Source organism: Carica papaya, chromosome 6, assembly GCF_054855325.1.
Source record: "Carica papaya isolate Zhongbai chromosome 6, ASM5485532v1, whole genome shotgun sequence".
Taxonomy (NCBI): domain Eukaryota; kingdom Viridiplantae; phylum Streptophyta; class Magnoliopsida; order Brassicales; family Caricaceae; genus Carica; species Carica papaya.
Window position 1 is genome coordinate 10,275,533 of NC_142314.1, and position 23,365 is coordinate 10,298,897.

At 32.4% G+C, this 23,365-nt stretch overlaps 2 protein-coding genes across 3 annotated transcripts; both read left to right on the forward strand.

Annotated features, from left to right (window-relative positions):
• Window positions 1-630: 630 nt before the first annotated feature.
• On the forward strand, window positions 631-1,934 carry LOC110817368 (protein SENSITIVE TO PROTON RHIZOTOXICITY 1-like). Its single transcript, XM_022045872.2, has one exon. It carries the CDS (start codon window positions 722-724, stop codon window positions 1,781-1,783), a length of 1,062 nt encoding a protein of 353 aa, XP_021901564.1. The 5' UTR covers window positions 631-721; the 3' UTR covers window positions 1,784-1,934.
• Window positions 1,935-11,599: 9,665 nt separating this feature from the next.
• Window positions 11,600-13,899, forward strand: LOC110817379 (adenylyl-sulfate kinase 3-like). Of its 2 annotated transcripts, XM_022045882.2 has the most exons (7): window positions 11,603-12,031; window positions 12,134-12,268; window positions 12,359-12,508; window positions 12,634-12,752; window positions 12,822-12,906; window positions 13,240-13,286; window positions 13,514-13,899. In XM_022045882.2, exons 1-7 carry the CDS (start codon window positions 11,800-11,802, stop codon window positions 13,610-13,612), a joined length of 867 nt encoding a protein of 288 aa, XP_021901574.1. In that variant the 5' UTR covers window positions 11,603-11,799; the 3' UTR covers window positions 13,613-13,899. The 2 variants fall into 2 exon arrangements, with proteins under 2 accessions (XP_021901583.1, XP_021901574.1); XM_022045891.2 differs by lacking the exon at window positions 12,359-12,508 and having other exon boundaries at window positions 11,600-12,031.
• Window positions 13,900-23,365: the final 9,466 nt, after the last annotated feature.

Consider the following 23,365-nt stretch of genomic DNA (forward strand, 5'->3'; position numbering starts at 1 on the left):
TGTCCTTATCAAAAAATTAATTTATATTTAAGTAATATTTAATGTATAATTTTATTTTAAAAAATTCTCATTCAAAATTTAATTTTTATTAATATATCTGACCAACAAAAATTGAAATATTCTTCGAAAGTCTCGTATAATTTTTTAAAGACAAAACACAAGTCTTCACATTCAAAATTTCACCTGTAACAACAAATTCTACCTTCTTGAAGAGACTGCCGAAGCCAAACAAGAAAATTTTGAAAACAGAGCAGCGGATACAGCTTCTAATACTTAATTAAAGTAATTATTTATTACTCTAATTACTTAATAATTAATCAACTAAATATTGATTTAAAATAAATAGTTAATTTAATTACTTAATTAATTAATTATACACAGATCCAAAAAATCTGTGGTCCACTCTCCATCCACGAGCTAACCACTAGATAAAACAATACGTTAAAGTTATTATGTTCGTGTACATACATGGCCGCCTCATGCTCGTGCCCCACACGCCCGCCAATGGTGCAAATTCAACGGTCACGATCTGCTCTTTTCTAGTGCCACGTGTACACAGGTCTTACACGTGTCACATCCGATGTAGCACTATTCCTCGCCCGTCTCTGTCACTCTATCTCATCAACCCACCTCGGAAAGTCTATCTTGAAGACTTCACTGACTTGAAACTTGGTTGTCTCTCGGTTTTCTTCTTCTTCACCAAACACGACGAACCGGAGAAATGTCAAAACATAGCGTTCCCGCCGGTTTTCCGCCGGAGTATTCTGTATCAGGCGCTGTACAGAATCAGTTGGAACGCGGGGATCTGCTTGTGTCGCTCCACAACCTGTCAGCGATTCGGGCGAGGATGGATTCACTGCAGCAATTTCTATCGGACTCGGTCAACAGAGATTTGCTAATAGCTAAGCCTCAAATGGACATGGTCTCGTCGGAGATCGCCTCCGCCATTCACCAGACCATCGTTAACGGCGCCGCGCTTCTCTGCTGCGCGCCCCCTACGGCTCCGGATCCGAACTTTCCGGCGACAAAACCGGACATCCCCCTAAAACCCACGGCGGAGAAGGATGAACTCGGCGTGCTCGATTTTGATATAGTGGAGCTAGATGCGGTAGAGTTGTTGGCCGAGCATCTGCATTTCTGTGAGATTTGTGGGAAAGGGTTCAAGCGTGACGCCAACCTGAGGATGCACATGCGAGCTCACGGAGATCAGTACAAGACGCCGGAAGCGCTGACGAAGCCGGGGAACAGTAGTGTTAATCAACAGAGTGGATGCAAAACGAGGTTTTCGTGCCCGTTCGATGGCTGCAACAGGAACAGGAAGCATAACAAGTTCCGGTCGTTGAAATCCGTGGTGTGCGTGAGAAACCACTTCAAGAGGAGCCATTGCCCTAAGATGTATTCCTGCAATCGGTGCAGGAAGAAGAGCTTCTCGGTGGCGGCGGACCTGAAGAGCCACTTGAAGCACTGCGGTGAGGCCAGGTGGAGGTGCTCCTGCGGGACCAGCTTCTCGAGGAAAGACAAGCTTTTCGGTCACGTAGCCCTGTTCGAGGGGCATATGCCGGCGGTTATGGCGGCAGAGGAAGAGAAGGGTGATGCGATTGCCATGGAGGAAGATGATGATGAAGGGGTGGGTGAATCGGGAATTGGGTTAACGAAGGGAGTGGAATTGGGCGCAAATTGTAGTTTAGAGGATGGATTCGAGGGATTGTTTGATGGGTTTGGTTCGATTGAGAGTTATTGCTTGCAGGATGTGTTGGAATCTCCTAATGGTTCGGGGATTTGATTTTAGGAATTTAGAGTAATGAGGTATATTTCGTACGATTCCTGTTTCTTGATGATTCTGTTCGTATGTCTGTATGTATTCTTTGTAATAATGGATCATGAAATTGTAGTTTCTTTCCAAATCCTGCAGTAAGAATCTCTTATTCTCCGAATTTAAGTTGCAATGGTTAATGATTCTGTATAAGATATTCGTGATTAATTTAATATATTGCAGGGTTCCTGGTGTTCATGTTGCCAAACAACCCACCAGGCTTCATGTTTTAGATATGAATATCTGAGACTAAGTCATGGATAGTTTTGGAATAAAGCAGAAGGAGAATAACTTGATTGATTAAGGGAGCAAAATGAATATAGGGAAGCAACTGGTGATTTCCTTGGGATAGTTTGCTGACTGAAAGTTATAGTTTGGTGTATATTTAGGAAATAGCTGTAGTAAATATGTGTACTAGGCAATAATCTTTTATGCCTTCGCTTTGATCTGCTCTGCGTGTTTCAGATGGGTCATGGCTTCCATAAAGATATCCTTAAGCCTTGAGTGTGTAGGATTCGTATAAAGAATTGCAGACGGTATAAGCATGCATGATAAATAAAATAGACGTAGCTTTCTAAAATTAAATGAAAAATTGAGTTGACAAGAAACATGCAGTTCGATTCAGCGTCCGCAACAAAAAGTATCATTCATCTACGAACTTAATTATTCTGTCTGATGTGCCTGGTGTGATTCCGTTAAGGCTCTGGAGGAAGCCCAGAAATTCGCAATTACTTAATAAAATCAATTATATATATTTGTAAAAAGTATACATTAAAGTAAAGTATTGGCAGAGTTTTATTTTTGTGTTAAAATTTTTTAGTAATTCACTAATTTTCTCTCTCTAATTTTTAATTAAAGTAAATTACTTAGATTTAATAATTAATAATTTTTTTCCCCAATATTTTATTTCTTTAATTTCTTGAAAAAATTAATTCTTTGACTTGTGATTCACATAAATATAATAATAATTGGAAATTTTGAAATAAATTTATACTGATTATAAAATTTAAATGATTAAACTTTTTTGATTACAACAAATTGGGCCATACCTGACCGAGCTGAGAAAGGCAAAATATCATTTTTTTTTTTTTTTTTTATATATTTCTTATTGAACATTAACGGGCTTGGTTTAGTTTTCGTCCTGGTATATGAAGGTTTTCGTATTATTTATTTCTAAATATTTTGAGCATTAATTACTCTAAAAAAAAATTAACTGTACGGAGTGTTAAGCAGACACTCTTACAAAATATATCTCTACATAAAAAAAAAAAAACATAAAATTTTGATGATACCTACGCTTCCTTTCTTTAATAAACTTTTTCAATTATATATAAAATTTAAAGTGTATCACAAAATTTAGTTGATAATTTTTCGAATTGTTGTAATTTCCATCTGATTTAGTTCTATAAAGAAAAAATATTATTAAATATAAGAAATTAATCACTAATTATAATAATAATAAGTAGTAAGTATAAAATAGAAATATTTAAAAAAAAAAACATATTAATCCAATTTTCCCCTTCTATTCTTGTGTTAGAATCACAAAGCGAATTACCCGGAGGTTGCCCTTGCATGCATCATCACTCGTCATGCATGCACGTTAACACCAAGGAATTTATGGCGGCTACAATACGTATATATATATATATATATATATGTATATGTATATATCTTCACGAAGAATTGTACGTAGATACGGACCAGTCAATTACCAATATACACTTGAGTACGAAAAGATTTTTTTCAATCACGAGAAAATTACTTCCTCTTTTGATATTTAGGCCCAATTAATTTGCACGCTTTGATCTACTCGTGTGTTAATAGCTTTCACGTTGTTCTCCTAATTCTCTTCTTCATAGAACAAAAAAATCTGACCTTGATTTTTATGCCGACCCGTGAACTACTCTTAATATAAGAAGGAAAAAAAGAAAGAACACCCAATTCACTTTGCTGCTTTCCCGGAAAATTCAGCATCTGTATGTATGCAATGTGTATATATATACGTGAACTCTTCATGCAAACACCACTTACCATATAACTGGGAGTTATTAAGTTCGCAAGGATAATCTTATGTTAATAACTTAGTCTCATCAGAAACTACAACGCTTTAGAAGAAGAGTTTGCAGAAGCGTCTCTGCATAAACCATGAGAGCTTCAATAGAAGCTTTAGCAATGGCGGGAGTAGATCATTGTGAATGGGGAATGGACGTAGAAGAGTGGGAGCGTGATGAGGAAATGACTCCACCACATTTACTAGCCGACGAAGAGGAGGAGGAGGAAGAAGAAGATGGATTCACTAGAAAATATTTCATCAAGTACTATGACGAGCTTCGATTTAGTAGTACTGCTGCTAATGATACGTCTGATATTTCCATTAAAAAAAGGGAAAGGCAATCGGGGAGAATTGCTGAGAAGCTGCAAAAATTCTTGAGGTTCCTAAGGAATATTTTCGATGGAAATTGGAGTTGTAATTACAAGGTTTCTTTCTAATTATTTACAAATTAAACGATCACTTGAAGCAAATATATCATATTGGAGGAGAGCCGTGATCAAGAGTCATAAATATCCCTTGTTGATCCCCCCAATTCCTTTTGATATCTTTCTTCTCTAATTAGTTGATTCTTTACTTGTTAGTATATAAATGCGTAATCCCCTATTTTTGTTAGTTTTCACTTTGTTGATTTGTAATTGGTTGAATTTTCTATTGTTTTTTTTTTGGATTTAATCTTGAATATAGATTAATATTGTACAGTTGTGAAAATTAACTTCATATATATGTGAATTAATTCACAAGTCTCTCTTTTAGCTTGGGTTTGGTTTTACTATGCCTTATTTTTATTTAATCCTTGAACTTTAATTATTTAATATGTTGAACTTAACCAGAATTTGCATATTTGATATGTAGTTAAATTTTTTTTTGTTTATTTAGTCAATTTCACATCAAGGAATTTAAGATATCATTTATTTATAATGAAAAATTATAAAACAAGACCAAATTAACATTAATAGATATATACATTGGAATTAGAGTTTCATTTTAATTCAAAATTTACTTTATTTATATTATATTCTCATTCTTATTCTGTATAATTAAAATTAAACCAAGTACAACCTTAATAGATATATAGGCATTGATGTTAACTTACACATCCAAAAGTTATATATATTTATTTTATAAAGGAAAAAGAAAGAGGGACAAGAAAAAAACTGAAAAACCAAGTAGTTTAGTTGGTTAGAGGTCAACGTGTTAAATTAAATTAGAAAAATTAAAAAGTAAATAAACATAGAATTATGTGGTGCAATTTGGTTAAGGTTATTTATACCATGATAGAGATCATTAGTTTAATTTACTACAAAGAACTTTTAAAATTATAATGTATTTCTCTAACTAAAAAATAAGTTCCAATATATTTAGAAAGAGATGTAAAAGGGAAAGTGAAGTAGAAAATAAGATTTTTTTTTTAAAATCAAATAGGTGTTTTACAAGAAAATCGTGATTTTGAAGAAAATAGGTAGAAGTTAAAAATTGTAGAGGGGTTAGGTGAGTTCTATAAGAAGGAAGATATCTTATGGGCACAATACTCAATAATTATTTGGGTCAAGTGGGGAACCAAAATAAAAAATTCTTTCATGTTAGGGCTACAGAAAGAAGAGAAAGGAATATGATCAGATGGATTAGGAAGGCCAGTGTTATATGGCTAAGTGAACATGAAGACATAGCTGTTTCTTTTCTTGAGCATCTTTTATATGTGTTAGAGGAGGCTAAGTCTATTAATATTGATCATGTACTCAAGTATGTTGACCCAAAAGTAACATCAGATGTGAATGCATTACTACTAATATCTTATTCAATAAAAGAATTCTCTGATGCCTTAAAATAAAAGCATCCTATTAAGAGCTTTGGGTCCATATGGTATACCTCATATTCTTTACCAAAAATCTTGGCATGTTATAAACAATGATATTATTTATTTTGTTATAGGATAATTTCATCTTTATGTAAAAAATAGTTGATTCTTATTACCTATCTAACTATAAACTTATTAGTTTATGTAATGTGATTATGAAAATTATCACTAAAACGACCAACACATTGATCATATTGTGCATATCTTACAATATGCTTTCATTCTTGAACGCCACATATTCGTTATATAAAGCATCAATGAAACTCTAAATATGGGATATTTAATTAAAAATTATATATTAGAAAGAATAACATGCCATTTTTTATAAGTGGTATTATTGAAATCAGGATTTACTCGTAATTTTTTCTCTCTAATGTGTCTCCTTTATGTCTTATTTAATAATTATTAATGGGATATAATCCCAGTTTTACTACCAAATAGGATTCTCCATCAAAGAGATCCTTCATCACTTTACTTGTTTATTTTATGTATAGAAGCATGCTCAACTTTGTTAAAGGAATCAAAAAATGAAAGAAGACTGAAAGGTATCAAATTTGGTCTTTCAAAACTAGTTATTTCACACTTATTGTTAGCACATAAAGTATTATTTTTTATCATAATATGAAGGATAATGTTCAAACTATTTGAGAGGTTTTGGAAATTTATCTTTGTGCCTCAAGATATTTAATTAACTTGTATAAGTCCTCGACATCTTTCTTAAAAGTGGTAAATGTGCATCGGATAAAACAACTTGGTGATATGCTTGGGATGAGATATAAAAAGGAGCATAACAATTATTTAGGTCTTGCTACTATATTAGGTCCTCAATTGAATATTAGATTTAGCTACTTGGTGGACAGAGTGGTGAAGAAAACTCAAAGATGGAATGACATAAAATTTTCAAAGGTAAGTAAAGAAGTTCTTATAAAGTCAATCAATTCCAACATTTGTGATGAGTCTATTCTTATTACTCAAGTTTATTTGTCTTTTTAGATAGAAAGATGAGTGATCAAACTCTAGTGGGATTTAGTGATAGCAAAAATAAATTATACTAGATTTGTTGGTCATCTTTATACTCAAGTAAGTCCATTAATAGGTTGGGCTTTAAAGATTTTCACTATTTTGTAAGCCAGTTCTACTAAGCAACTCAACCTATTGGTATCAAATTAATGCCAATATGATTTTTGAATTCTTACAGACTAAGTATTTCTAATACAGACTTATTAATGACTACTTTGAGTTATTGCCCAAACAGTGATTGATGCAGACAATTTTCTATTGATCAATTCACAATGGCCCTTGCTAGAACCTCCATCTCTTTCAATAATTGCCAGTTAGCATCCTCAATTGCCTGCTATTCACCGCCTATCACCCGTCGCTCATCACTTGTAATCCACCATCCATCACCTATTGCCCACCTTCCACTATTTACAGATCATCTTTCACTAGCCACCTTCTTCGCCATGTTGTTTGTCAATTGTCATTGTCTTATGCAAGTAGCTATTGTCATTATTAGAAGTTCAAATATCATTAAAAGAAAAAAAAAATAATTAAAATTTATTTTTAAATATTATTATTGAAACACTAATTTAAATTAAAATTTTGCTGCTTTTAATTAACTATTTTAAGTGTATATATATATTATCTTATATATAAATATATCTTGATATATATGGGTATTACATAATGTTATACATAATATTACACAAATATATATATAATATAATACATAATATTATGTATGCATGTGTATGTATATATATATATATATATATATATATATATATATCAGTATTACTAAATAAAAACACATTTATTTAACAATTATTTTGGAGAACTTTTAAATTTATACTAGAAATTACAGTCACTATCAAATACATTTTACATATAAAAGTATCACAATTGACTATCCGATTTTGCATATATATATATGAGTGTATATATATGTATACACACGTCATTTATCTTTTATCATCAACACATTAGATTATTCAAGCAAAGAGATAATATCGGAAAATTGTGTTATTACAGCAGCATGTTTTTATCATTATCGTGTAATAAATATCAGCTATCATTTAATTGAATAGTTGATATATCTTTTCATGCATAAGAGGTTACAGGTTTAAAGCAAATTGTGTTCTTGTAGATATCTTTACTTGAAGGTTATTTACATGGTATCATAATTTGTTTCTCTATATTACTTAACTAATTAATATATAGTTTTAGTAAAAAGTAAATACAATAATTAATTCACGTGGGCTAAATTTCTTCACGAGATCATTTTGTAACATCAATTAATCAATAAGAAAAATTAAAAACCACGTATGTGCGTTGACGCTCCCTATAATTCCCTTTTGATTTCTACGTTCAAAGTAAAAGAAAGACTTCGACAGATTTGTAAGCACGCCCGTGAGCCTTGAATTGTTTATTTCATCTTCCTAAGCCAGTATATAATCTAAATATATATACACACACCCCCCCCCCCCCCCCCCCCTATACATATACATATGCATACACTTCTTACCTACAATTATAGATACTTCTCCTTAGGTTTAGCCTGCCAGATCTTTGTGATTGTAGCGTAATTTCTCTCCTATATATATATATATATTATACATATATAAATATTAACGATGTCAGTTTCGATTGAAGCTTTGGCTATGGCGGGGGTGGATTATGTGAGTGGGGGATAGAGATTTAAGAATGGGAGGGTGAAGAATTGGAGTGGCCTCCACCCTATTTACAGGCTGAAGATAAAAAAGATGAAGATAAGCATGATAGACTGATGATCAAAGTAGATACAGCCGATCAGAGCCGCTGGTTAACCAATCAGTCCGATGATCTACTCATGCATCAAGTTCATAAAATCCAGTTTGATGACTACGATCGATAAGAAGAAGTTTAAAAGGAATAGATTTAATTAATTTCTTTTCATTGATTAATTTACCTCGTATTGATCGTTATCATTCTTTTAACTTCTATATTCCGGCAAATTTGTCTCAGTAGGACTTTTAGCCGCGTTGTACTCAAACCTGAAAACCTAATTACATTTGCAGTATGCTTATATATGTATTAAATATACACACACACACACACACACACATGCAAACAATATTCACGAGAATATGGAGCCCAAATGTCTAACTGCTCTAGGCACGAAGTTTCCATCCCCTTTTAATTAATATTTTCTAAAAACTTATATTTTCGGTATGCATGTGTGTAAATTACACATTTGTAAGTGTATGTATATATACAGCACGTTGTGCTCGTGCAAAACCATGCTGACTAGTTGATGATCTTGCCCCATCTATTTTACAAGGCCCAGTCGGTTTGTCACAATATCATTTCGGGCTTGAATCAGGTCTAGTGGGCCACATGGGCTGGGCGTCTGCCAGGCCCATTTCCCAAATGATTTTTCGTTTAAAATTTAATATTTTTTCTTTGTATATTTTTAATTTATATTTTGACATATGTTTAATTTTACTAAATTGTTTACATAAATTTATGAGAAATATTAATTTGAAGTAATTAGATTATTGTGCACTTTGTTTGGAAATGTGAATTGGTAAGTTACAATAATATTAAAAATAAATAGGAATGTGAGGATGTGGGTGCCAAAACTCTCCATTTACGGTAACTTTTTAATTGAACTGCTTTTAATCAAATAATTATAAATTATTACTCTACGTGTATTATTTATTTTAATTTTTTTTTTAATGAATTGTAATTGCAATTGCATCTAATATTCAGAATAATATAAAACATAAATATAATAACATAAAATTTGAAAACTAATACATAACTTAAAAATGTATTTGTGTTAAAAGAAATATCATATTAGTTGAATGTAAATTAAAAATGGATAGTTTTATTTTATTTAATAATAGACAAAATAAATTTTATAAAAATAAAAAATATTAATCTCTATATGTTAAAAGAAAATTAATTATTAGTTTATATTTTCTTCTAGGAGAGGAGAGTGGGGAAGGAGCTCTGCCAAATATATATATATATATATATATATATACATACATAGCTTATGCATCACGTGCCTTAATATTTTGAATTGGTAGGTTGGTAGGTGAAGAATTATCATCAAGTAGAACAGAATATATATATCTTCTCTGCTGCATTCACTAATTAATTCGCATATATAATATGGAAGACAAGATTATTTCGTATATATTTATATACAAACAGTTTTTAATTTGTGCAAAAATTTTTGTTTGTTTGATATATAAAATGATAATTGATAAATATATTTTTCTTAACTTAAATATAAAATACAAGTCATTCTATTACATTTTATTGAAAAGATATCATTTTAGCTACATAGGTATTTAATAATAATTATAATTTAATTTGACCATTACAATTTTTTTTTTTAAAAAAGTGTTTGATTTTTTATCAAAAAATTTATTCACATATTAACTCTTGATCAGATGGAAATTGTTGAAACTATTAATTATAAATTTTGAAAAAAAAAAAAAGTCAAGGAAAGATTAATTACTTCTCATAATGCCAAATTAGAAGTAAAAATTAATTAATATTGCACATATTATTTAAATTAACTCGTGTGTTAGTGTCAAGTTAATTAAAATTGAAAATCCTTACATCTTACTACATTATTATTATACTAAGATCATGTAATTTAGATGATGTATATATTATTATATTTTAGTCTAAGATCTGATTACTTAGATTTAAATTTTACTGATTTGTAACTATTTAAAAATATTTTTATTACCAGAATACGAATAAATATAATGAGAATATTTTATTTTAAAAATAATATTTTTTTATTTAATATTGTATAAGAGCCTTGGACTATTTTAAATATTTTTTTAATTAAGAAAATATTAAATTAAAATTTTTAATCCGTTATGATTATATTAACTATAAGAATTTAACTACTTCGGAATGATTTTTTTTTTTAATAAAAATACAATAATTTTGTCAGAATTTTATTTGATTTGATTATTATAAATTTATCAATATATTAATAAATTAAAATTTTAATTTTATTAAGTTAAATATTATTAGTTGATTACCATCCACCTATAATATATATATATATATATATATATTGATGACTTCTACATCTTTAAAGATGTTTGAATTTGTAATTTTCAAATATAATACAAGAGTTATAACTATTATGTAATTATATTATTGGTAATAACATATATCAGTTGTGAAAAATGAACAAATGATAGCTTATTTTACAAAATTATTATATATCTTACTCATAGTATTTGTTTTATATATAAGAAAAAAAAAAAAAAAAAAAAAAAAAAAAAAGGGTGTAAGGTGTGAGCATTACATTGGTAGTAGAACAAAATACAATAAAAGACGTACAACCAACCTATAAAAAATATTAATGAGCATATATTTATCTTTTAAGGTGTGTGAGTGAAGTGGGTGAATATATTTTGAATAATAATAATAATAATGCATTATTACATGACTTGTAGATAGTATAACAAACTTCAGTTATTTTATTTTGAATAACGTAAATGCAAATAATATTATCTTTTACCTAAAAAAAAAAATATAGGGTGTCAGGAATTACAATATATGAAATGGTGAATCGCATTCTTTTACGATATCTATCACGCTAAAATACCCACCTTCAAATAATGTAGGAGGAGAAAGACACATCACTACAACGTTTGGGTCTCAGAAATTAAGCCACATCCAACAGATAATCTAAAACCCAAGACCCACCCTAACGCACGAAAACCCATGTGTTTTTTGTGGCCAAACACCTTCCCAACTTTAAAATTCCCCTGCCTCACCTGTTTTTTTTTTTTTTTTTTTTCCTTCTCTTTTCTCTTTTCATCACCTCACTCCCTCTATTTATTTACAACACACCTCTGCTCATTTCTCTCAATTCTCAATTACCCATCTCCATGTATATTTATATTAATATGCACATTTAATTTTCTATTTATCTTATTATAATTTATAAATTATGTATATTTCCCTCCCTCTTTTCTAAAATAAAAAAAAAAATAAAACTCAGCTTCCCAGCATTGTTTTTCCTCTGTTTTCTTCGTCTTCTTCGTTAAGGTTTCGATGGAGGGGCTGGCTTTGGAAGGAGTCCGCACGTTGGCTTCTGGTAGGTCGTTGCTGTCGCTGAAACCACTAGGGACGGTGAGATTATCGGTGCTCAACCCGGTTAATTTGGATTACGGAGGTAAAAATTTGGGGTTGACTGGGGTGAATAATTCCCTATCTTTGCAACCCATAAAGGCTGTGGAGAACTCTACTGCTTCCTTGCTGACTGACTGTACTGCTGTAATCTCAGGCACGTTGTATTCCTTCTTCTTTGGCTCTTTGCTTGGTCTTTTAAGTGTTTATGCTTCTTAGTGCAAAATACAAGTTTGACTTTTTCTTATGCTATTTTTAGAAGTTCAGCAGAAGTCAACGAGCGGAAAGTCAACAAACATTGTGTGGCATAAAAGTTCAATTGATAAATTTGACAGGCACGAACTACTTCAGCAGAAAGGTTGTGTCATCTGGATTACTGGTCTCAGTGGCTCAGGTATTAGGTTACAATTCCTTCATCACATTATTATTATAATAATTCAATTAAAAAAATTTAAAAGTAAATATTACAGAAAAATGAATGCAGGAAAGAGCACGTTGGCTTGTGCACTGAGCAGAGCACTGTACAGAAGTGGAAAGCTGACTTACATTCTTGATGGTGATAATGTGCGGCATGGTCTCAACAGTGACCTATGTTTTAAAGCAGAAGATCGCACTGAAAATATTCGCAGGATTGGTGCTAATTATTTATTAAAATAATAATTTTAACATGTGAAATAGTTAATGGCTTAAATTATTAACTATTACATAAAAAATATATGTAATTGTTTAAAATAAAAATAATATCTAAATTAATTGCAGGTGAGGTGGCAAAGCTGTTTGCAGATGCTGGAGTGATTTGCATTGCCAGTTTGATATCTCCTTACAGGAGAGACAGAGATTCATGTCGTGCTTTATTGCCCCGAGGAGATTTTATTGAGGTATACATCCATAAATATATATATGATATAATTTATAATTAACAAAAATCTGCACTTAATTATCGACAGGTTTTCATGGATGTGCCACTCCAAGTTTGCGAGGCAAGGGACCCGAAGGGCCTTTACAAACTTGCACGGGCTGGAAAGATTAAATGTAATATGTTTATTATATATGCGTATAAAATCTTATCTGGAGATTTTGCTACTTGTCTTAAATCATTGGTTCTTCCTAATTTCTCAATTTTATTATTTAATTACTTTTTACAATGTTTATATATTATTTGATACTCTATCTGTCAACTTGTACTTGATTAATTGGGAATTTACCGTTTAGTTTAAAATAAATTATCATGAGAGATGATGATCGAGGAAATATTTATATAATTCCTATATAATAAGCATGTGCATGATATACATAAGATATATATATATATATATATATATGTATTATTTATGTTCAATTTGTTTGATGCATAATAATGTGCAGGTTTTACTGGGATTGATGACCCCTACGAGCCACCAATAAGTTGTGAGGTAATTAATATTAATTTATTGTTAAGAAAATATAATTTCTTCTTTTCCTAATTTTTCAAAAGGGCAAAAGAATTATTTTTTAAAAAATTATATTTATATGTCTTTAAAAAATTTTAAATCCTGCGACATTTTAATCGTAAAAAAGGAGACAAACGACGACGTATTGTCCTTGGAAATATCACTTTACAAGTCGAGTGAAATTGAAGCTTGGAAATATTATTTTGCAGATAGTATTACGGCAGAAAGGAGAAAACTGCTGTTCGCCTAGTTACATGGCTGAGACTGTTGTATCTTACTTGGAGGACAAAGGGTACCTGGAGGCTTAATTATAGACACGCACATTACATATTCCCTTGCTAGTATCAATAAAAGCCTGTCCAGAACTGTTCTTTTCCTTGTACAAGAGGAAATTACTCGTATTAATTTCTTCGTTTCTTTCTTTCGTAATATACATATATATATATATATAGAGAGAGAGAGAGAGAGAGAGAGAGAGAGAGCTCCTTGGTCCCTTTTCATTTGTAGTAGTTCCTAATATGCTTTAAAAATTGGAGTTTTATCCCAGAAATATCCTTCCGGACAGAAATATCAACTGTGCAAATATTTTGGTATATATAGTTATTCTTATGTATATATATGTCCATTTATATGGGAATTGTTTTTAAAAAAACACCATAAAGCTTCAAGTCCAACAACCAAGGAAAAAACCAAAAGCATTTAAGTTGAACCAGCAAACAAAGTTACAAAGGGAAGACAACCAGGACAATAATAAAAATGGTCTCATAAATTCATCCTCAAAATCAGAAGTTATAAACACTCAACTCCCATATACAGGATGTTAAATAAAACATAAAACATTCCCATATGATATCAATAAAGTTGAAGTTTTTTGTATGACAACTTTCGAAGCACAAGCTTTGTAACATCCGGGCCCAGATTAGCAAAACCCAGTCCATCTGCTTCAAATGACATCGTTTTGAAGCTGGGAACAAGAAAGTTCAAAACATCGCCATCTTGGGAAATCAGAACCAGACGCGGGAACATCTCTGAAAGCCGAAAACGAAGGTGAAGAAACCCGCATGTTGGAGAAGATAAGGAAAAAGAGGCATGTGGGATTCTTCCCGCTTTCATTTATAAAAAAAGGAGAGAGAGAGAGAGAGAGAGAGAGAGAGAGAGAGAGAGAGAGAGAGAGAGAGAGAGAGAGAGAGAGAGAGAGAGAGAGGAGAGAGGGAGAGAGACAGAGAGAGGGGGGATGGAGAGAGGGAAAGAGGGAGAGGGAGAAAAAAAGAGAGGGATAAAGGGGGGAGAGAGAGAGAGAGAGAGAGAGAGAGAGAGAGAAAGAGTGAGTGAGAGCAAGGGAGAAAGAGGGAGAGAGAGTGTGAGAGAGAGAGGGGAAAAAAGGGAGAGAGAGGGAGAGAGAGAGAGAGAGAGAGAGAGAGAGAGAGAGAGGGAGGGAGAGAGAGAGAGAGAGAGAGAGAGAGAGAGAGAGAGAGAGAGAGAGAGAGAGAGAGAGAGAGAGAGAGAGAGAGAGAGTGGCGCATCTAACCGAAGAAGATGATTTTGGGTGTGTTTGAGATTGTCGCTTAGTTTGCTCTGATGAGCGGTGGTTTTGGTCTCGGCGCGTGCCAGTGCATGGCGGCGAATGAGGGCGCGTGTGGTCTTCTGGTGGTTACGCACGGCTAAGTTTCACATTCAGGGAATTTTCTAAGAAATAGATCCGAGAGTGAAAAAGGTTAATTGCGAATGTAGCTTAAAGAATTTGTTCCACTTAAGTATTTCATTTAAAATAGAAATTTATTTAAAATAAAGTATCAAACACAGAGGTGACATAATGCATATAGAACACCGACATACATGCAGTTTAGTAAATATTTTTTTTTTTTTGTGTTTAAAGTTTGTTTTTAGTTAGGACTCAAATTATGATTTTTGAGTAGGATTCTAATTTAATTTTTGGGTATAAATGCCACTTCAAATCAATCAAATAAATTAAGTTCTTACTTCCCAAATTACTAAAAGTTTAAGTGAAGCTGGAAAAAAGAGTAACATGCATAAACATACTCTATTTTCTTGCCCTCTCTCTCTAAATTCTCTCTTTAAAATTACAGCAAAAATTATGATCTGTTTGATTCAAAATCTATAAGTGATATTAGAGTTATATGATCTCAAGGGATCTGTGAGAAGAAACTAACAAAAATAAATATAGAATGACAACAAACTCGACTGGCACACTAAATCCTACTCTATTTACTGGAGAAAACTATCATGTATGAACAATAAAGATGGAGACGTACCTGCGAGCCCACAGCTTGTGGAAGGTCGTGGAAGATGATGCAGAACCAACATCATTAAAAGATGATGCAACAATGAACCAACTAAAGAGGTATGAAGAAGATGTCTCTTAGAAACCTCGGGCTCTGTCTTGTTTGCATGTGGCAATATCAGATTCGGTTTTCTCCAGAATAATGAACTTGAGAAACCCAAAGCAAGTATGGGACAAGTTGAAGGAAGAGTTTGAAGGTGATGAAAGAATCAAGATGGTGAAAGTTCTGAATCTAAAAAAGCAATTTGAAACACTGAAGATGGCAGAGGCAGAAACCATAAATGAGTATGCCTTAAAACTTCTTGATACTGTAAACAAGATCAGATTGCTCGGAGAAGACTTGAAGACAGAAGAGTAGTTAAAAAAATGATAGTGAGTTTCTCTACCAGATTCGAGGCCAAAATCTCAGCAATTGAAAAAACGTGCAATCTCAAAACTCTCTCGGTTGCAGAATTATTGGGTAAACTGCAAACATTGGAGCACAAGACAGCCTTGAGAGAAGTAAACTCCACCGAAGGAGCACTAGTAGCTACACAAAACAGAAGTAAGAATCAAGGCAGAGGAAGAGGAGGAAGAAGAAATCAAGATGATCAAGTCAAACGATCAACACAAAATTCAAACAAGCACAACAATAAGCAATAAAAGGGATTACCAAACTGCAGAATATATGTTCGCAATAACCACCTAGAACAAGACTGCTGGTACAAAGGGAAAAACCTGATCAAGTGTAATTACTGCAAGAAGGGCAGACACGTCGAAAATGTGTGCCGATGGAAGAAAAAATATAAAGGGAACACAACTGCTTCTTATATTCAAAATCAGACTCAACAAGAAGTAAATTATATTGAAGAAATCGAAGGAGAAGAGCATATGTTTATGGCACTCAACGAGCAATCAAAGGAAGCTGACACTGACTGGATAATTGACAGTGGCTGTATAAGCCACATGTGCAAAGACGAAAGAATATTTTCTGATCTTAACAAGGATACAAAACTCAACATAACTCTAGGTGATGGAAAGGCATGAAGAGCAAAAAGAAAAGGAAGTATCGCAGTAACCACGAACCAAGGAAAAATCTGTTAAGTGTGAGCCAAATAATCAAAAAGGGATATATCGTGGTCTTCAAGGAAAATTCATGCTCCATAAAAGACTCACGTGGGTACGAAATTGCAAACATTCCAATGATCAGCAGAAGCTTCACTTTGAAACTGCAAGGAGCTAAAGAAAAACTAAGGTGCGCTGCTCAAAACGATACTATTCTATAACATCGAAGATTTGGACATGTGTATCTTGAAGCCCTCAAAAAGATGAACTCATTAAAATTGAGTTTAGATCTCCCTGAAATCATAGGAGAAAACTGGATTTGCTAAATCTGCCAACTTAGGAAGATGCACAGACAACCCTTTCATTCAAAGTCTTCATGGAGAGTAAATACCAAGCTTAAATGGATCCACACAGACATCTGTGGTCCTATGAGCATAGAGTCACTAAGAAACAACAGGTATTTCATCCTGTTTATTGATGATCACTCCAGAATGGCATGGATCTATTTCCTAAAAATAAAAAATGAAGCTCTGCAAAAATGCAAGGAGTTCAAAGCTAAAACAGAAGCAGAAAGTGGAATGAAACTGAAGTGTTTAAGGTCAGATAATGGTCTGGAGTTCACTTCAACGGAGTTCAAGGATTTCTGTATTAAAGAATGCATAAAACGACAGCTAATAGCCCCTTACTCTCCACAACAAAATGAAGTATTAGAAAGAAAGAACAAAACTATGGTTGAGATGGCAAAAAGCTTACTCAAGGATAAACAGCTGCTTTTGCAATTTCAGTGTGAAGCCATGAACATCTCTGTATACCTGTTGAACCGACTTCCCTCTCGGGCTGTTGAGGGAAAGACCTCATATGAATGCTGGAGTGGAAATAAGCCTACTACAAGGCATCTACGGGTGTTTGGTTCTATCTACTATTGTTATGTAGCAGAAGAGAAAAGGAAGAAGCTAGATGACAAAGTAGAAATTTATATTTTTTTGGGTTATAGTACAGAAACAAAAGGATACAGGGTCTTCAATCCTAAGATTAAAAAAGTTATGATTAGAAGGGATATGGTAATTGATGAAGCATCTCACTAGGATTGGAAAGATGAAAAGATAATCCCTGATGATATAAGTTCTACTTCAAAACAAGCTCAAGAAGAAAATGAAGAAATAAATAATCAAGAGTCACAAAAATACCAAATAAAAGGACAAGAAGCTTATTTGACATCTATGCTCAATGCAACATTGCTGTTGCAGAGCCAACAACTTTTGAAGAAGCTGCTCAACATGAGGTTTGGAGAAAAACAATGGAAGAAGAATTGAACATGATCAAGAAAAATACCACTTGGTCTCTAGTTCCCAAACCAAAAGGTAAAAATACAATCGAGGTTAAATGGTCTTCCGGCTCAAAATGAACCCAGACGGCTCAATCAATAAGTACAAAGCACACTTGGTAGTGAAAAGTTATGCTCAATTGCTGGGAGTGGATGTTGGGGAGACATTTGCCCCAGTAGCAAGACATGAAATGATAAGGTTTCTGCTTGCTGTGGCAGCACAAAAAGGTTGGCATGTCTTACACCTTAATGTAAAATCTGCTTTTTAAAATGGTGAATTGGAAGATGATGTATTTGTCCAGCAACCGATAAGATTTGAAGTAGAAGAGAAGGCTGATCATGTATATAAATTACATAAAACACTGTATGGTTTGAAGCAAGCTCCTAGAGCATGGTATGGCAAAATTGATGCATACCTGCTCCACTGTGGGTTTAAAAGAAGCAAGAATGAAGCAACCCTATATGTTAAACACCTAAAGGATGGAAAAATGATCATCATATCACTGTATGTTGATGATATTCTCATCACTGGAAATGATGAATAAAGAATGGAGGAACTTAGAACACAACTAGAACATGAATTTGAGATGTCAAACCTTAGGAGAGCAACCTATTTTCTGGGAATGAAGATCGCGCATATGAGAAAGGGATCTTTATATCACAAAAGAAGTATGCGAGGGAATTGCTCAAAAAATTCAAGCTTGAAAATTACAAAGCCGTATCTACCCCTCTTATACCACATATTAAACTGTCAAAAGCTGAAGAAGAAGAAATGGTGAACGAGAAAGACTTCAAGAGTCAAATTGACAGGTTACTCTACCTAACTGCCACTCGACCAGATCTAACTTATGCAATCTGCCTGTTATCTCGATTTATGAATTCACCAAGACAGTCACACATGGCCGCAGTTAAGCATATCCTACGATATGTAAGAGGAACCACTGATCTGGGAATCCATTTTCAAGCTCACACAGAAGGAGAACTTCTTGGATACATGGACAGTGACTGGGCAGGAAGTGTGGAGGATACTAAAAGCACATCAGGGTATGTTTTTTCACTTGGTTCTGGTGCATTTTCATGGTCGTCAAAGAAGCAAGAAATTATTGCACAGTCATTCGCCGAAGCTGAATACATAGCAGCAGCAGGAGCAGTAAATCAAGCTCAATGGTTAAGGAAAATACTAGATAATTTACAGATGCTTTCCACTGAACCTACGGTTCTCTACATCGACAATAAATTAGCAATCGCCATTGCTAAGAATCCGGTGTTGCATGGAAAGACTAAGCATATAAAGGTTAAGTTCTATGCTATAAAGGAAGCAGAAAAGGAGAAAAAAGTAAGCCTAGTACACTGTACAACAGAAGATCAAGTAGCAGACATTTTTACCAAGTCCTTACCGAAAGGTAAATTTGAAGAACTAAGGAAAATGTTGGGGATGAATAAAATTCTTAAGGAGGGGTATTTGACATAAGGATTTCATTTAAAATAAAAATCTAATTGAAATAAATTTTCGAACAAAGAGGTGGCAGAATGCATATAGAACACTAACACACATGTAGTTTAGTAAATATATATATATTTTTTTTTGTGTTTAAAGTTTGGTTTTGGTTAGGAAATACTAAAAGTTTAAGTGAAGCTGGAAAATAGAGTAGCATGCATAAGCATACTCTGTTTTCTTGCCTTCTCTCTCTCTAAATTCTCTCTCTAAAATTACAGTAAAAATTGTGATCGGTTTGATTCAAAATCTACAGAATTAATTAACGTTGTTTAATATATGTTTGTTTTTTTCCTAAATAAGAATTTGGCTCAACATGCGAGCAGGACCTTCCACTTGAGTTTGTGAATTCTTTTAATGTTTTATTATTTCCTATGTTTTACTATTTATTCCATTCTGCTCTGTAAAAATTATAGGTATAGTGGGTAGTATTAAATTTTATGGACGAGGAGAGAAGTAAGGGTATGTACTAGAAAGGTTTTTAATGGGTAAAGTTTAAAGAATGAAGGAAATATTTGAATAAATTACGAAGCACATACGAAGCAAATATTTAATAGGAAACTAAGCATCACTACTGAAATTTAATATTTGTGAACTAATAAGTGAATGAATTTAATTAGGAAGGAATGTTAAGAGGAGATGTGTTTTAGAAATTAGATTGAAGAATTATTCAAAGTGTTATGGGTAAAAAATTATAATTAGAATTTTATATGAAGAAGGGAATTTAAATTGTTCTAATGAGTATAATTAGAAGAATTTAAATAAAATAGTGGATTTATTTTAACTTAGAGTCATCAAAAATACAGGAGATTAAATTGGGTTAAAACAAGATAATGAAGTTAGTAGGGAAACCTTAGGAATAATTTAATCATAAAATAGAAGCTTTAGTATGGTAATGAAATAAAAGTAGGAAAGAATTTTTAAGAACTTGAAAAATCTGTCTAATTAGTATCAATAAGAGGAGTGTTTGTGTGTGTGTAGCCAGTTTGGCAAGTGAAATATGGTGAAACCTACCCATGGATATAACCTCAGTCAGACATGACTGAGAAGTTTCATACATAGTCGTTCCATGATCAGGTGGTTGTGGAAAGTAATAAGTGATACTCAATGTATAACTATTTTGTATTCAAGTGCATTGGAAAAGTGAAAATGATATGTGATAAGTGATGTGATATACCCACATAGTAGATGAGATCTTTAATATCTTCGATGATACCGGTGGAAACGGCATCATACAATGAAATTATTTATTAGTAAAATGAAAAATGAATCAAAGTAAACCTAGAATCAAATATAAAGAATACGGAATCGAGAATAATTGAGATGAGACATTTAGTGAAGTGTTTATGCCCTTGAATGATGAATGATAGAAGTAACTATAATGTGATGTTTAGTGAAATGTTGTGTTGTAATGAGTAAATGATTGAAAGTGATATGTGAATGACGCAAGTAAAGGTTATTGAGAAATTTTAATGCAATGAAATCACTAGGATAAGGAAAAGTGAGAATTTAACAAGCGATTGTTTTTATTAAGGGAAAAGGTTTGGAGTAGATTTTAAATATATTCATTAATAAGACAACGAAGTTGGTTTACTGAATAAGTTAAACCTTAGACACCACGTATTTTAAGAAAAAAAGAGTATTTTTAAATTAGGTAGTTTTATGTTTTCTATAAACTTAAATGGATTATTCAGCTATTTGTTAGTACTTACTCACTTACTGAACATGTTAAGATCACCCAATTTATTATTTATTCTCTTTTCATATCAAAACTCTTAGGATCACACTCCTCAATAGTGAGGAATTGCTAAGAGATCTTTTTATCTAAGTTTAATAGAGACTTAAGCTTCTTTATTTCTTTTATTACGAGTATTTAATTTTGATATTAAAAAGGTCTCATGAATATTGGATATTGGATTTGACTTGTAAGGGATGTAATTTTTATTTTAAACTGCTACATAAGATTATATTCCCTAAATTATTTTATCATTCCATAGTGTGCGTTCGATTAAGACCCTAGATGAGAGTTCGGGTCTTTACAAACTTCTTGTCCTTACTTTTCTCCACAAATCTTGTTGTGGATTACAAATCCCATGCATATGTGTTTTTTGTGGTATTAAGGAAGAATATTGATCACATGCTTTTGCATTACATAACTTATTTGTTGGTTTGGAAAAATAATTTATCTTGGTGGGATGTTAAATGGGCTACTCCCCATAATATTTGCTCCATTTACAGCACCTAGAATCATAATGGTAACCCTCCCTGTAGCACTAAGATCATTAAAATTCTTTTTTTTGTTGTGACATGGTCTGTGGCTAGTTAAGAATGACAAAGTCTTCAAAAACATTCTCGTGGCGACTAATGAGATCATTGATGATTTTAGGGTTAGACTTTTATGGCGAATAAAGGCTTTTCATATATGCCCTTTCAACCAGCTCCTCCTTTCTCTAGAGATGATGTCGGGTGAAAGAGAATGTGATTATATTCTCATACTCTCCATCCGGTATGCCCCAGTTTCTGGTGAGCTTAAGTTTAATGTTGATGCTTCTGTTCTTGGAAAGCTTGGTGGTGTTCTTGGGGATGGTTTAGATTTATTAATTTTTTTTTAAGAAGCATTAGTGTCATGAACTATAACATGGCTGAGTTATTGCTATCCAAGAAGTTATTATTATTTTTACAACTAATGTTTAAGCTTGGGATCTTATTATTATTGTGGAAAGTGACTTCTTAGTGGCTATCACTTGAATCAACAAAAATATTATCCCCTAGATGCTAAATCAAATTGTGAACTCTATTGTCAATGATCTTTCGAGGTGTCAATCTATTCTCTCTATCCGCACGAATAAGAAAACAAATTCTATGGTTGACTCCTAGGCCATACAAGTTGTTCTAGAGATCTGCCCCTTCTTGCTTGGATTTGATGGTTCTTTGTGCTACCTACGGTTCTTTATTGCTATTATGTTGCTATCTTTTCCTTCCTTTCTCTGAGGATGTTTCCTTTTGTTTATATTTTTGTTCTTTTTGCATTGTTGTTGTGTTTTTGCTTCATTGCTCTTGTGTTTTTCTATGTCTTAGTGTTCTAAGATTTTCTTTTATTCTGTTGTGTGTTGTTTTTGACCTTTTGGCTATGTGCCCTTTTTAGCCTTTGCCTTACCTGCTTATAGGTTCCTATTCCCTTGTTTTTGGTTGGCTATTATTTGTGTCCCCTTTAATCTATGGCCACTCTTTTACTCTAAAAAAGTATAGTGTGTGTATGGATTTTCAAAAATGATTCTAAAAGTGTGAAAAATAAATATCATAATATTAATGTTTAGAATTTTATTTTTAAAACTGATATACTTAATTTTGTATTAAAACTAACAATATAACATAAATTAATAAAGTAATAAAATATTTGTGATAAATATATATATTTTTATTATTTTATAAAACTAATTGTTTATTTTTTTTTTCGATAGTAATTTATCAAAATATATAACTAGGGATTTGCATATATCTAAGACCGACGTAGGATTGAAAGACCTTTCAACACCGAATCAAAGACCGTACTGTATAAGGTCTAGTTTGGTCCATTTTGGAGCGGTTTTTTTCAATTCGGTCTTAGTCACAATCACTTAGGCTGAATTTATTTTTTATATTAAAACATTAAATAAAAAATTAATAGTAATTTATTAGTACATATTTATGTGACTATCAATTTTAGATGCAAAGACAGTTTTGATAAAATTAATTGCTTCAGATTTTAAAAGTGGACTTGAGGAGAGGTGGGAGCTAAGGGATTGAGGAGAGGAGAGCTAAAGAGGGTTAAGAGTCACAAGAGAGGTGCTTAATCTTCAAAATACAGTAAATTGTTATAAGAACTATCTATAATTCCAAATTAAGACATAGAGACA